Consider the following 17,583-nt stretch of genomic DNA (forward strand, 5'->3'; position numbering starts at 1 on the left):
TACGATAAATGAGCTGTAATTAATCATGCAATATGTTGGAGGAAAAAGTAGTGAGGTCTTATACCCAAAGCATTGATATTCTTTAGCTTATCATTGACAATAATGCATAAAAATACAAGGAAACAAAAAGAATATATGTACACGGATCTTTACGCGTAGAAAGTTAATGAGATAATTAGTAAAACACATCGTCATCTATATATCCATACATTGTTTCGCATATTATATTCATAATGTAAATATTCGTGTGCACTAATTATTGCGGAGTTCTCTAGCTACAAAATAAAGATTTTAGTGTTGGATGGTGGAAAAAAGGATATTGGAAGCAATGCCAAAACAATATTTTATATAAATTCTAACATTTCAAAACTAACATGTCAATCACACAATAGGTACATGTTTTCAAACGCTCACAAATAGTATAAAAACAACGAACAATGATGAAAACATAAAATGGAGACGAATAGAAGATGCGGAAATTAAAGTGAGAGAGCATCATTTGTAGTAGAATGATGATTGCAAAAGTGGGACAAAAACAGAAAACTCATGATTTGGTCACACGAATATATATATACATTTCCTTGTTCTAAGTACAAAGAAAGTTTGCTTAGAGAGGCAATACCATACGAACGTAATGAAGAAAGAGACTGATGAAACATCCCCTCTCGTGCAATTCCAGAGTGTTTGTGGCACCAAGCTTTTGTTCTCTGCTTAGAACCATATCAATTTTGTTAGCATTAGTCTTAGATTAGTCCTATTATGCTTTTACAAGTTTTTAAATATTTTTTTTGGACTTGTCTAAGAAATTTGGCTTCTTGAAGCACCTTAGATTTCAAGTTTCATAACTTGTAATCTTTTTTTTCATTACAAGTTAACGATATTAACATTTCTAGCAAAAAAAAAGCTTTTGTTTTCTCGTTATTTTCAAGAATACCAATATTGCTTCATCTTCTTAGTATAATTATCAACCTGCAGCATTCGTCTGTTGATTTTGAAGTGTCTGTTTCTGTTTTATATGTAACATGTAGAAAATATTTTAAAAGTATACTTTTTGTAAGTACTACTTTGTTTCACTTTAAAGTTAGTTACTAAAGTTAGTAATCATGGTTGTTGCTTTTCACCATAAATTTAAATACAATTAAGTTCGTCCAGTTTCAATTAACTTATGATATATGTTAAAAATAAAATTAGAGACCAAAAATTGACATGGAACAATACGTATTGTTAAAATATTGTTCACACTATATATCATCCATTATTTTTCTAGACTAGCAATACAAATAAATGACACAGTAAACGTTTTTGTCCATTTGAAACAATGGGTCAACACACACACACACACACACACACACACACACACCCATTGCTAGTTTAATGTTTCAAAGTACTTTAATATTGTAAAGATTAAGTTTTGAATAAACCTATATAGTTTAATCTATTCTATTAAAAGGGAAACAGTCTTTAAAAATCTACTTACAAAAGGTTGTTGGACTTATTTGTTAGAAATTTAACATGTCTTCTTTTATATAGTATCAATAATATTAACAGAGAATAAAACATTCATTAATAGCATAATATTCTTTTAGTTTTTGGGATTTAACTACATTTAAGCTAACAATAAAATCGACCAAATTAATTATACTTTACCCCTACAATAATATGTCAGTATGGTATTTTATCAAATACAAGAGCGGTTATTTAATATTTATTCATTTCGAATTTTGAATCAAAACACATAGAATAAATATTTATTCTAAACGTGGACTAAGTAAACATACTAAAAATGCACTCAGATTTTTATACTGATTAACAACTTATCTATGTTTTTTCTGTAATTCAAAATCATTCAGAACTAAAAGAAATAAAATGGTATAGATTAACAAACAAAATAACATCTAATTATTTTTAAAAAACCTATGTATCAATATTCAAAATAAATCATTCAAATATTATGCATATATTCAATATAACAAAAAAATTCTAATATAAACTAAAATACTATACTGTAAACCATATATCATATACATATTTGAATATCATTTATATTAATTTTCATCCATCATAAATATTTTTTTTGAATATTCCATAAAACCAAATAAAAATTTTACCTAAAAATTAACATAATAAATTATTAAAGAAAAAATATTATAAAATTAACTTTTAAACCTAGATATTTTACCTAAAAATTAACATTTTTTTTAATATTCCGTAAAACCAACTTAAAATTTTACCTAAAAATTAACATAATAAATAATTATAGAAAAAATATTATAAAATTAACTTTTAAACCTAAAAATGAAAACATAAACTTATACTAAGTTATTTATAACAAAAATAAACTAATACTGTTATATCAATAATTTTTTTTTCTGTTAACATTTTTTCGAATCATATAATAAAATTTTAATCAATTTTAGTTTTCTAAATATATGAAAAATTTAATCAAAAAGTTTTATCATGTTTTTTTGAGTTTATATGAGATCAATCGGTATTGTATTACAGGTTAATAGCAAATTTTTGGATTTTTATTAGATTTATCATATTTTTTATAAATGCGAACTGGATTATATTATGGGTCGTCGAGTTGCGACCATGAGTCGGGATTGGATATAAAAATGGTGCTTCAAACTCAAACTTTATGATAAAACAACTTAAAAATTATTTATTTAATAAAAATTAAATTCAAGAAAATTTTGTCAAAAGGATCAACAAAAAAATACCCGCGCTTTCGAAGCGCGGGTCAAAATTTAGTATTATGTTATTTTTGACTCATAATAAGCAGTAACTTAATATTATGCATGCTTGAATTCTACATCTGATAATTCCATTTTAACCTCCTGATAAGGCTTTGGTCTTTGGAGAAGTAATATTTCAATTCCTTTAGAATTTTATATGCTTTGTTAATTATAATGATTTTTTAAAACACTGGTTGACACACATTACATCATCGTATAATCTCTAACTATATATTACATATAATGATCAACTATCTGTAATATATGCAATATTGATGAACATATGATAATCACTAATAATGATTCCATGATGAACCTTTCCCGAAACACTTGGATCAACAAAACGGTATATACGACATCTTCGATGTACATATTGGACGACCACAACGAACGACCTTTCCTACGATACTCTGGAATATCTTATAATTTGCAAGAAATTTTATAGTCTAAAACTAAAATCCTAAACCTGGATGTAAAAACTTTTAAATCTTAGCTAGTAGGTTAAGGTGATTCCACGGGATTTTATTTCGTAACATGAATACGAGAACCACACCGTAAGCTAAGCATCCTATGTGTGTACGATAACAACCGGTACACGATGCATTGATTAAGGACAGGATACATGTTATAGATTTTTAATCTACTACGGATTCAACTGAAACGACCAAGAAGTCTACAAACAGATTCAGAGTTAGTATACGCTTACATTTTGGTTTAATTTATTTGCTCATTAGCTGCTAAAAGCATGTAAAAAGATAGTTTTTTCTTACGACAAATCCAAGTATCCATGTTATGCCTCGAATTCTATGTTACAATGGTGTAACATGGAAACGAAAACATAGATGCGAACAAGCATTGTGCCTAATTCACAAATAGTAATATTCACATGTAATGTAGCAAAATGGTCTTTGATATTGAGATACCTATGAAGCACTGTTCTTTGGGTTGATTATGGCCGCTGACAAAACAATAAGCACGTGTTGTGTAGGCTTCCAAATCTTTAAAGGTTCAATTATATATTTAGTAATTATATAGTTGACGTTATGCCACGCATCAAGACAAAGATGGAGGTGTTCGCCGACGGAGAGATATTAGCAGAGGTCAAATGTCATAATTACATGTACTGATTTACATGGAGTCCTAAATCGCCGGAAATCATAATTACCATCAAACATGTTTAGTGATCATCGTTGTTTTTGATCACGGAGGTTAAGTAATAATTATTAATTATGTTCCTCTAAATGTAAAACCATTTTCATATTCTTAATAAGAAAAGGTATTCGACTTTACTTGATTTCAGCACATATAACGAAAGAGGCAATTCTCGTGTCTCTTTGACATTTGGGTCCAGTTAAAGGAATCCTTAAAATGATTTTTAAGTTTAAGTATTTGTTTAGTACTTATATAACATTTCACGTCACTAAATAGTTGTAACGAAATGATAGTTAAGTCTAAAATAATGGTCTTTTCTAGTTTTCTTCATAATCAAATCTCATTAACTTCGGCTTCGAACAAGATATGATATACAAAATATCTTTGATGCTTTTTCTTATTAAACATCTTGAGATGCTATCAAAATTCAATTCAAAGTTTTAAAAAAGCGTAAGTGAAATATTTGAAACTTTATATTCATAGATACATACATATATTCAAGTTTAAATTGTAATTTCCTTTTCAATATGATCTCATGCTACCAACTGATTCGGGGAGATTTTTGTGTCTTGGTAGCGGGTGTATATAAATCTTTAGTTCTAAGTAAAGCAAAAGCAATAATTAGAAAGTTTAAAGAGCAGTTTTGAATTTTAACTAACGGAAACACAAAGAATGAAAAAGTTATAAACATTTTTAAGAAGGTGACATGTATTTTCAAAAGATAAAAAGAAGTAATAATAAAAAGTGTTTTTGTCTAGTTGAAAAGTATGACCCATGATCTTACTCATGCATAATTACACAAGTAGGACCTTAACTCCTTTTCCACATTTTGATTTATAAATAGACTGCATATATTTTTAATTGTATAGTAGATTCTGATCCGCATTTTAGAAAATCAGGATTATATTTAAACAAAATTTTTAATTTTTAATATATAATAATTTTAGATAATATATAATTGTGAGTTCCAAAATATAAACATAAGATAATATATATTTGGAAACATAAATTTTAACATATGTTAACAAGTTTATTTTTTGAGTAAAAATATTCTATAGTTTACAACTTTTAGTTTATTCTAACAATGTAGGATGCTGTGTTTATCAGTTTAGATGAGACCAATATTTTGAAAATAAAATGGTTAATCTACAAATTTAGTATAATTTTGCCATAGTTAGTTTCAGATAATACTTCTATTTAATATAATATACACTATACTTATAAATTTATAAAATAGCATATATTTTTTTTGTTTTATAATAAAATATTAATTAATGTCAATTTTTAATAATATGATATTACAAATTAGGACACTAATTAATGCGTTATATTATAAAACATTTTCAATTTTTTTTAAGATTCTGTTATAATTAAAGTAAAATAAAATTTAATAGTTAAAAACTAAAGTCATTAATATTCTTAATAAATAATTAAACATTCAAAGGTTTCTAATTGACATATTTTGTACAACACATGAATTAAAGGTGACTTTTATATTATGATTTTGTTTTAATAAGATATATCTAGTCTAAATTATTTTAATAGAACAATACCACTTTCATTCATTTTAATACATAATATTTAACTAAAATTATTTTAAATAATTTGGAATTAAAATTTTTGTAATTAAATTCTTATTTACATATATATTTGCATCCATATTGATAAAATAACATATGGCTTTTAAAGTTGAAACAAGTAGTCAAAATTCACTCTTTCATTTGTTCATGTATTCTACAAGTTAGTCGGTATAATTTTATATTTATCAAATATCATGTCTTTTATTCAGGAATTTGAAATTGAAACCTAACTTCACATGTACAACTGGTTTAGACTTCAAAAATTTGGGTATTTATTTTTTCATTCTACGCAGGCTAATTATTCCATTGACTTATTGTTGGAGTCGGCATTCCTGAAAATTAAATTTTCAAAAAAAAGTTAGACTAATTACATAGCGATTACAAAAAGGAATTTTGTCTGGTTGAAAAACATATCAAATGAATAATTACACAATGTGTTGTTTGGTGATTAATTACGCAGGAGGTGAAGTCGAAGAGGAGATATAATAGTCAAAATCTCTGATTAGCCACACTCTTTTCTTTAAGTCTTCTTTTATTGAATCCTCGCTTTCTTAAACCTTTCCATCAGCCACTCTTTTCTTCCCTTTCTGTAAGGTCTATGTCTCAATTATAATGATCAAACTCTTCTTTCTCCAATCTCACATCTATTTTTCTTTCCTTTAATTATCTTCCATTATAACAATTATTATGCATATATGCCGCGTATCAGCTCCTTATTTGTTACTTTTCTCTAATTTTAATTTATTAACTTTAATCAATGCGCACATTTAATAAACTAGAACTTCTTACGTTTTTATTTGTCAACCACAAAATCCTTGTGTCTAAATCATTAGTCTAGTGGTCCACACGAAAACAAGAAAAATATGGCAAGTCATTTTGTTTTGTGAACAAAAATTATAAGTAATTTTAGTTTTGTGATTATTTTGGTTTATACTATTGCAATCACAAGATCAGTGACATCAGTCCTGAAGTTTTCGTAAATAACCGCTACACTCATCAGCTCAATATTCGCATCTCATGAACGTATGTTGTCAGAGCAGATGCCTTGCAAGTATCTAATTATATTTAAGAATATAATTAGAAAACCCTTTTCAATCGTTTCTCAATACGATTTGTGTTAATAATCATAGAACTTGCTCCCGTCCTAATATTTTATGGATCTTACTAAGATGTAAATAGAGCGGCCTTCTTTACGCTTTAGACCCATTCATATATTACCATATGGACTACTTAAGTCCAATGGGCTTACCAAACGATCAAATGGAGTTACGTCGTCTCGAGACCCCAACAAATAGTCGCTGTCGCGGCATGGGTGCCCAGAGAGGGGAAATCCGAATTCGATTTACCTTTGCAAATTCGACTTTTCTCTATATATCAACTTGGAAATAATCCAAGAACATCAAATAAAGAACGGAAATGAAATGAAGTTATAAAAAATGGCGCCATTTATTTGCTTTTTAAACATCAAAAATATAGTAATAGTGTTGACATTCTTTGGCTTGACCTCACTCACTCTACTCATGGCCAGCTTCTTCTTACTCTCTCTGTTTTACAGTTGTGTTTCAGTGTCACACAAGCACACACACTCTCTTTACTCTCCCTCTTTATTTGCTAGTAGAGAGAAGAGAGAACACTTTTATGTTACATTGTTAACCATTTCTTGTTGTTCATTTCTTTTTGGTTCCTTTTCTTGTTTAATCAAATGATACAATTCTGTTGGATTAAGCTTAAAGATTACTTGAGCTACAAATTATTATCCTAATCCTACTAAGTTATGGAATTATGAATATATTTAGGAGTTATCTAGATGTATTACCTATTAGGATTAGGAGATAATAATCTATATATAAGAAGATGCAAGCGTGTTGCATAACTTATGAGTTGAGAGAGATTAAGAGAGCTTAAGTTTTGAGTTACTTTCTTAAGCATTAATAAAGAGAGTTATTCTTTATACTTGGACTTGTTCGATTCATAAAGTTTGAGTTCTATATTCACAAGTTCGAGTTCTATATTTGGTATCATAGCAAAACAGAGATATGGGAGAAATCGTGACAGCTACAGATAGACCTAAAGGAGGGAGTTCTTCTTCGATCAAATGCCCTATGCTCACGACAACGAATTACACAGTCTGGGCAATGCACATAAAGATAACTCTCAAGGCGCATAAGGTCTAGGACACTATAGAAGCCGATTTAACCGAAGGAGACAAGAATGATATGGCTATTGCGCTTCTTTTTCAACCAATACATGCGACTCTTATCCTACAAGTTGGTGAGCTAGATACGGCAAAGAAAGTTTGGGAAGCCATTAAAGCTAGACATGTAGGAGCAGAGATGGTTAAGTAAGCTTGTTTGCAAACCCCAATGAATGAATTTGATAGACTGAAGATGAAGGATAAAGAAACAGTCGATGAATTCAGTGGTAAATTATTTGAAATCTCATCGAAGTTAGCCGCCTTAGGAGTAAGCATTGAAGAATCAAAATTGGTAAAGTTCTTATCAAGTCTCCCTCGGAAGAAGTACATACATATTGTGGCCTCTCTTGAGCAGGTTTTAGACCTAACTACCACAAATTTTGAAGACATCATAGGACGTCTTAAAACCTACAAAGAATGCATAGCTGAAGATGAAGAAAATCCTCAAGAATATCAAAAGCAACTAATGTTTACAAACATGGAGTCGCAAGCAAACCAATCAAACAAAGGATACAATGATTTTCGAAACATAGGACAAGGTGGACGTGGTTCGTGGTATAGAGGACGAGGTCGTGGTAGATGAGGCATAGACACGTCGAGAGTCATGTGTTACAGGTGTGACAAACTTGGACATTATGCATCAGACTGTCCGGATCGGCTACTCAAGCTACAAGAAACCGAAGAGAACAAAAGCGAAACACATGATGCGGATGAGCTTATGATGCATGAAATTTTTTATCTCAGTGAAGATGGGATTGTGCCAAGTAAATATGATGCCAACATGACTAGAGACAACGTTTGGTATCTTGATAACGGCGCTAGTAATCATATGCCGGGTGATAAGAGGTACTTCAGGATTCTTGATGATACTATTACCAGAAAAGTCAAGTCCGAAGATGACTCACGGATAGATATCAAAGGGAAGGGGTTTATAAAGTTTATTGATCGAAACAGTGAACCAAGAATGATGACAGAAGTTTATTACATTCCCGACTTGAAGAGTAATATCATCTCTCTTGGTCAAGCCATAAAGTCAGGTTGTGATGTCAGGTAAAAGAGGTGAGTGCTTAACCATGCATGATCGCGATGGTAATTTGCTTGTTAAAGCACTTAGGGCGAGAAATAGACTCTACAAGGTTCGTATGGGTCTAAAGGAGGACTTGTGTTTATATTCCACATCATGGGAGACTATAACAATTGGCATTCGAGACTGGGGCATGTGAATCATGAGACAATAAGGCATATGATTCAATGAGACCTTGTAAAAGGTATACCGCAAGTGAAATTTGAGAGAGAGGTCTTCGGATCATGTATGCTTGGGAAACAAGCAAGATATGTGTTTCCTAAATTGACATCATATCGAGCAACGAAGATCCTGGAACTTATACACAGAGATTTGTGCGGTCCTATCTCACCCAATACAGCCACTGGAAACAGGTATATTTTTCGTTCTCGTGGATGATCACTCGAGGTACATGTGGTCAATATTGCTCAAAGAAGAGTGCTGCTTTTATAAAGTTTAAGAAGTTCAAAGAGATAGTGGAACGAGATTGAAGAGCAAAGATACAAACCTTTAGAACTGATAGAGGCGGGAGGGTTCATATCACATGAATTCAACTCCTATTGTGAAGATTCGGGAATCAAGAGACACCTTACGTCTCCTTACACTAACCTTCCTCTCTTCTTCGTCTAGTACTTTATGGACAGTGGCGATTATAAGCTTTGAGGTGTTCATCGATAGCTAGCTACACCGTAGGCGTCATAGGAACTCCCGGCATTCGAGGCAACAAGGAGAAACTCACTTTCCTATGATCATTGTCAAAGGTTGAGAACGAATACCGATTCCTAAGGATAATAAAACGACCTAGCGGAATATGCTGGGTTTATTGGGTGGGCGAAGCTAGGGTTGTAATACTTAGAATTGAGAAATTTTGTTCAAATCAGACTTGTAATCGAATCTGAATCCCCGGTTATCGGAATGAATAAATATTTTCATTTAAAAAAAAAACTTAAAGAAATGGTTTCGAAAGAGAAGTGGTTGATGCTGAATCTTTTGACGAGGAGAAAGCGAAGAAAAGGGATATTGTGGAGTTTGTTGAGGAAAAAAGTACTCTACGTTGTATTTGGTATACTATACTAATCAAGTAGAGTTTGTTGGTTTTAATTTCAAGTAAAAGTTATTTTCATTTTCTTTATTGTCTAGTTATAAATTGTTGTGTTCATATCACTAGTGGCATTTTCTTATGTATGTTTGTCAATGTGGTAACTCTTTTTTGTGTATATCAAGAATTTAGGAATCAGAAATCTCTGGAAGTGCATGCTAACTTGTTTCATGAACTTCTTTCCTTGCGTTCTTACAGCATGCTTGATCAATGTCGTTAGGGTTTTAATTTGGATACGACGACGATCATCTCGTGATTGCTACAAGATCTTGAGGTTTTATCTCAGATTTGGGGGAAAATATAAAAGATTGAAATATATGAAGTGTTGCTAGCTCAAATGTTAAAGGTATACAAGACAAAAAAAAGGTTACATTAAAACATTTGGGATCCAACTAATCATGCATAGTATCATGGTTCAAAAAAAAAATGGTCTAGCCAAACAATTTTCTTAAAAATCGATTTATACGATTCAAATAGGTTTAAATTATAAATTAGTTTAAACCAAAAATCAGTTTAAATTGATATAAATTAGTTTTAATCTGTTAAATTAAGTAATAATATTGGTACAAATCCACAAATATGTTTAATTTTGTTTTATTTTGTATGCATAATTTTGACAATTCATCAAAATAGTTTTATAATAAAACCAAAAAACTAAAATATCTTATATACATGCAAAGTATATAATATAAATTAATAATTGTTTAATACCTAGACTCCAAATAATACACCTAGTAAGTAGTTCTCTACAAAACGCTTAATTGCCGTCTACGATTATTTTAAAACAAAACCAGCACCTGCCTAACAAATCAAAATATAAATTCTTTTTTTCTTTTCTTTTTGAATACCAGTTGTAATACATTGTGAAAACAATGGGGGTGATTGGTTGGGCTGTAGGAAGTGACTTTAGCTTTAATTTTCATCTACAACTTTAAATACTACCAATCATGTTTTATCTTAGTTTTTAAAGTTACAACCAAAAAACTAAAATTACAGCAAAAACATACAAAAATAGTTGTAAAAATCTTATTTTCTAAAGATCCATCTTTTTAACTGTAGGAAATTTTAAAGGTACATCCCTTAAAGCTAAATCAAAAATTTTACAGACTAAATTCTAAAGAAAATTTTCTACAGTTATACTGCCCAACAAATCACCCCCATTTTCTTTTTCTTTTTCTTTCAAAATAATTACACAGAATTAGCTGGCAATATATTTTCCTAAAACTGAAATCAAGAATACATTTCTTCCTTGATGCATTAGTACCCCAAAAGGTAGGAATAACTTAAGAAATTATATCTAATATTAAATGATCCTTATCCCTTTTAATCAATCATTTTCATACACGTGTATGTGCATGGTACATTGATTTTTTTTTCTTTCTAAAATAATAAGATTTTTTTTTTGAAAAATAAAATGATACGATTTTACTAGATGGTTTACATTTTTTTCATAAACTTCACTTAATCATGTATAAAGTATTGTTGAGTCGATATCTTTTGAAACAATGTGTGCACTGAAAAAAATATTACGTGATATCACATCTTCCCGCATCTTATATTTTCTAGTTTTTTTCTCATCTATACTATTATTTGCGAAGTGATTTTTTTCATTCAAACTATCACATTAAAAATTAGATTGGTTAATATCATTGTTACCCTTAATGAATTTTATATATTTTAATTATATAACTAAAAACAAGTTAAAGGCAACTTGTTGTTGTTTTGCCTTTGGGGACATCCGATAAAATTGGAACGATACAAAGAAGATTAGCATGGCCCCTGCGCAAGGATGACACGCACAAATAAAAAAATAATAAGTAAAAACAAGTTTTATGTTAATAATATCATATTTTAGAAAGAAAAAAAAAGACAATTCATATATATTGTGTGAATTGTGTCGTTATCTCAAAATAATATTTTCTATTTTAAAATATTTAAATTAAGATATACAACAATTTATAATCAAATGTTAATCAGGTAAAAACATTTGCATAAAGATATTTTTTAAATTATTTTAATATTTGAGTTTTTTAAATGAAATTATTTATCAAATATAAATAATTTGATGTTTGATTTAATTTTTTGTAAAGATCAATAATAACGTATCCTACATGTTTGATTTAAACTAATAAATATTTTTAAGAAGATTATGCCCCCATGTACCGGGCACAATACCCAGTATCCATTATTTTACATTTATCTTAACAATTTTTTACTCTATTCTAAACAAATAGGAGTACATATATAATTTCAAAATTTATGAACAAAGCTAGGCATTAGTGATCGTAACAAAATAGACTAATATACTAAGCCAAGTTAGTCTTATATAAAAGAAAACTTACGCATATAAGTGACTCAAAATAAATAAAGAAATGTACCACAGCCACACACACACACTGATAGAAGGGGGTATAGAAAGTTTTGGTCAACGAATAAAGATTACTACAATTTAATTACTGCAATTTTCTGTTAATGTGTCAATTGCATAGAGATTACTACAATTTTATACTGCCTAGAATCACCCTTCTAACTATTATATAAACAACCAGGGTACCAACAAGTCTCACACACACAAACACAAAAGAAGATAATCATGGTGAGGTCCAGGGTGAAGTTATCACTCATACCTGACAAAACATCAAGGAGAACAACGTTCAAGAAGAGGAAGGGAGGGATTATGAAGAAACTCCACGAGCTTGTGACTCTCTGCGGCGTCGAAGCATGTGCGGTCGTCTACAACGGTCCAAACGATGCGAACCCGGAGGCTTGGCCGTCAAGGGAAGGTGCTGAAGAGGTGATTTCCAAGTTTATGGGGTTCCCGAGGGTGGAACGGGAGAAAAAGATGTACGACCAAGAGAGGTATACGGGGGAGAGGATCATGAAAGAAGAAGCGACGCTCGAGAGGGTGAAAGACGAGAACCGAGAGCTCGAACTTAAAGAGATTATGTTCGATCTTCTCAAAGGGAAGAGGATGATGGAGCATCATTTTAGTGATGCACGTGTTGTTAATGAATTGTGTGAATTCATTGACTATAATGTGAGTGAGATAACTAAGAGGATCCATATGCTTCAGGCCAACGGCGGGACAGTTTCGTATCCTCCCCTTGATGTCGGTGCTGTGGATGCAGCTCATCCTGCTGTTGGGGATGTGAACCCTATTGCTGGTGCAGATGTTGCTGCCGTGACGATGCCTTACGGATTTAATTTTGGTCATATTCAAAACATGAATGTGAATCAACAAGCTCCTGCTTATCTTAATGATCATATTCCATATCAGAATATGAATCAGCAAGCGTTGTTTCACAACCAGGTTCCAACTAACTTTTCTGGTCATGTTCCATATCAGAATATGATGAATTATCAAGAGCCAGTTCAATACCAAGTGCCTGATAATGTTTATGATCAGAATCAAAATGGATTCAATGGTTTGAACCAGGGTATGGGTTTGGATATGAATCATAATCTGAGTGAGAGTTTCAGTCAGTATCCAAATCTACATGATCAACCGTACCTGAACCAATTGATGGCACAAACTCAGCAGATGAGTTATGCTGAAGAGCTTGCAAGCCTTGCTGCCATGGACAACAACAACTATCAACTACCAAGCACCAGTTACATGCCTTCCATGGAACTTTCTGCTCTTAACACCAACAACAACCCTTGGCCTACTAGGTTTGGTTTGGAGTGAGTTTTGTTATAGTTTGCATTTGTCAGTTCTTCATTTTAAAAGATAACATTATATATGATGTCTTTGCTAAAATATTTCAGTTGTTGTAATAATAATTAAAGGTTTTTTGCCTTTAAAAAAATAAATTATGTTGTTTTCGTTTTTATAGCGGGTTCGATCTTTTCTAGTACTTGTGTTTGTGAACAAGATAAAGTTAGTATAGACAAAGATTCGCATGCCTCCTTAGAGGTACTAATGGACCCTTAATCTCTCATAGGCAAATACTAATAAAGTGGCCCAAATCTTTAATCACGGACATGTTGGGAAACATGGCCATATGCAACCTAACGTTTTAGGGACTGGTGAAAACTGGTCGTAACAATTGAACTGTTCACGCTTTTGCATGATTTGGTCAAAACACCATATAATATTGAGATTTATACACACTTGAAACGCTTCTCCAAAGTAATAGATCAAAGTTCACGTAATCCGGTACTACACGTAACAAAACCTATAAGTGATGTCGCCATACATAGTTGTTCTTGTAAGTTGTAACAACCGAGCAACAAATAACAATGTGTTCGTCTATTTGTGTTATACACAGAAGTTTGCGCATGTTTCAAAGATGACGCCTGCGTTGTTGTTCATGCAAGATGGTTGTTGTACGTAACTCAAGCGTAACATCCACAGTGCATTTTTTTACCATGTTTCCCAAGACCGCCAAAAGTCACGGGAAGGTTTACGATTGGAAAAGATAAGAACAAAATGCTTATTCTTAAAGATAATCTCCAAAAAATTTAGACAAGACCACTTTGATTAGGATATAAAGTATGAGAATTAGTTGAGATTATACAAAACTGTCGGCCACTAATATTGAATTTGATGATTTTTTTAGTTTTATTATGAAATGATAATAAGTGTAAAGAGTAAAAAAAGCAACGTCAACAAATAAGTATATATGAAAAATACTAGTCATATATACTCATACGACTCATGCTATGGATATGTTTCAAGAATTGAAGAGCATGTGAGAACGCATCGTCATCAACTTCCTACAAACCTGTCCGGTCCTAAATTGATTGGGTCGAAACAGTTAAGAACTAAAGTTAAATTATTAATATATATTTAATTAATAAATTTATTAATATAAAAAGTAACTTTTTTTACGGTTACCGCTCAAGTAATAATCTCTTATATAATTTATTAAATTTTGTTTTCAGTAATCTATACATATTAACCACTTAAATTTTAGAGATAAAATAACTTTTTTATATCGTTACGTTCATAATTAGTCTTTTCTGAATATTTAAATATCCTTATGAAAAAGATATTTGAATTAGTCTAGCATTCAGTAAGACTTTTTCACTGTACTGTATTTGTAGTATTTTTGTTTTAGATATTGACATCTTATTTATTTATATATAAATTTGGATGTCGAAAAATATATTTATACATTCGAATTTTGTAACATATAGACTACAAAGAGGCTCCAATAAATCATTGAACAAACATACAAATGTTTTATTAAGACAAAAGCTATTATGAGACTGATACATATTTGTTAGCAGCAAAACTTAAAATCTAGTTGAAGATATGTTTAACCAGAGAAAATCAAACATTAGATTTAATCTACATCGTTGAATTATCAAAAATTTACTAACAAACAAAGCAAGTGGAACCAAAAAAATTGTGGGTTTAACTAAATTAAAAATAAGAATGTGGTTGTGAGTACTTAATCTTGTATAAAAATATAGTTTGGGTTTTTCATTAAAAATATGTTTGTACAATATCTATGATTAGTTGAGTACATATAAAATAACGATAAAATAAAATTAATAACATATACTATTATACAATATTAATTTTATATCATAGATTTGATTAGTTAAAACGAAAAAAATATAATTGTAAATACATAATTTTGCAGGAAAAGATAGTTATCAATGTATTCATTAATCAATATTTAAAATTACGGCTATCCTTTTTTATAAGATTGTATTTTTTTGTTCTTATCGTTTAATCTAGTCAGACACATACCATATTTTATGGTTGTAAGATATTTGTATGTGTGTGTCTGACTAGATTAAACGATAAGAACAAAAATACACAATCTTACAGCCATAAAATATAGTATTTGTCTGACTAGATTAAACGATAAGAACAAAAATACACAATCTTACATAAAAGGATAGTCGTGATTTTGAATATTTATTAGCGGATACATTTGTAAAATATCTACGATTATTTGACTATAGATAAAATAAAAATTAATAATACTAATAATTATATTACAAAATAGAGTGTGTTTGACTCGACTAAACGATAAGAATGTAATTATGAATTGTATCTGTCTGACTAGATTACAACGATAAGAACAAAAATACAAAATCTTACATAAAAGGATAGTCATGATTTTGAATATTTATTAGCGAATACATTTGTAAAATATCTATGATTATTTGACTATATATAAAATAGTGATAAAATAAAAACTAATCTTACAGAAAAGGGTAGTCGTGATTTTCAATATTTATTAGCGAATACATTTGTAAAATATCTACGATTAGTTGACTATAAATAAAATAGTGATTAAATAAAAATTAATAATACTTATAATTATATTACAAAATAGGGTATGTATTTGACTCGACTAAATGATAAGAATGTAATTATGAATACACAATTTTGTAGAAAAATTATTATTTTAAATATATTATTCACTAATACATTTATAAAATATTTATGATTAGTTGATTATAGATAAAATTATGATTTAACTAACTAATATTATAAAATATGGTATGCGTATGACTAGATTAAACGATAAAAATGAAAAATACACAATCTTACAGAAAATGATAGTCGTGATTTTTAATATTTGATTAGTGAATACATTTGTATAAAAATATCTATGATTAGTTGACTATAGATAAAATAGTGATTAAATAAAATTAATAATACTAATAATTATATTACAAAATATAGTATGTTTTTGACTAGACTAAACGATAAGAATGTAATTATGGATACACAATTTTGTAGAAAAAATAGTATTTTAAAAATATATGATTTGTTGATTATTTATAAATTATTTATGATTTGTTGATTATAGATAAAATAATGATTAAACTAACTAATATCATAAAATATGGTTGTGTTTGACAAGACTAAACGATAAAAATACAATCGTGAATAAAAAATTTTATATAAAAAAATCGTCATAATTTTAAATGTTTTATTAACTAATACATTAGTATTTATAGTTATTGAATATAGTTAAAATAGTTAGAAAATGATATTAATAAGTTATATTACAAAATATAGATGTAGTATTTGTTTGGCTGAACCAAACGATAAGAACGTAAACATACATTTTGTACCAAAAAGCAATAGTTATTTTAAATATATGATTAATGAACATATTATAAAATATTTATGATTGGTTGACTATAGATGGAACAAGGATTAAATAATAATAATAATATAAATATTTTTTATTGAAAATATAGGCTTAGATTTTACTAGATTAATCAATAAATATTTAATTATGAGTATATTTTTTATAGAAACAAATAGATGTGATTTTAAGTGTTTGATTAACCAATGCGCTTGTAAAATATTTATACTTGATTGATTAAATAATACAGTTGCGAATAGATAATAAATAAATTTTAAATGATATTACATCAAAAGTATATTATCATAATAATTTAAAAATCATTAGTTATTTAATTTAGTAATCAGAAACCATGTCTATAATATTTATGTTTGGTTGTATTCCTTTTAATTTGGATAAAGTTATAATTTTAATAAAAATTGTTTATTTTGTGGGGATTAATGAAGATTTAGAAAACTTTAATTTGTTAGGTTATATATATTAGTGATAAGAAAATAAATTAGTCTTACAAAAAAAATATAGCAGGTGCTTAAATATTAATTGGAAAGTGAAATTATTTATATATTTTTATAATTACTGCATTCAAATTTTATTATTATAAGAGATTTTTTTTTTCAAAACTTTAAATTGACATGAAATGATATATAATATTTTGGTGATTGTTGTTAAATGTCAATAGCTACTATTTTCCAAAGA

General features: G+C 29.1%; 1 protein-coding gene and 1 pseudogene across 1 annotated transcript; both read left to right on the top strand.

Moving 5' to 3' along the window:
• The first annotated feature begins 11,542 nt into the window (after positions 1 to 11,542).
• Positions 11,543 to 11,656, top strand: LOC125576032 (annotated as a pseudogene).
• A 552-nt stretch (positions 11,657 to 12,208) lies between these two features.
• On the top strand, positions 12,209 to 15,738 carry LOC106352136 (MADS-box transcription factor PHERES 2). The gene has a single exon (XM_048735154.1). The coding sequence runs from the start codon at positions 12,417 to 12,419 to the stop codon at positions 13,509 to 13,511; it is 1,095 nt and encodes a 364-aa protein (XP_048591111.1). The 5' UTR covers positions 12,209 to 12,416; the 3' UTR covers positions 13,512 to 15,738.
• The last annotated feature ends 1,845 nt before the right edge of the window (positions 15,739 to 17,583 follow it).

This window comes from Brassica napus, chromosome A6, assembly GCF_020379485.1.
Source record: "Brassica napus cultivar Da-Ae chromosome A6, Da-Ae, whole genome shotgun sequence".
Classification (NCBI taxonomy): domain Eukaryota; kingdom Viridiplantae; phylum Streptophyta; class Magnoliopsida; order Brassicales; family Brassicaceae; genus Brassica; species Brassica napus.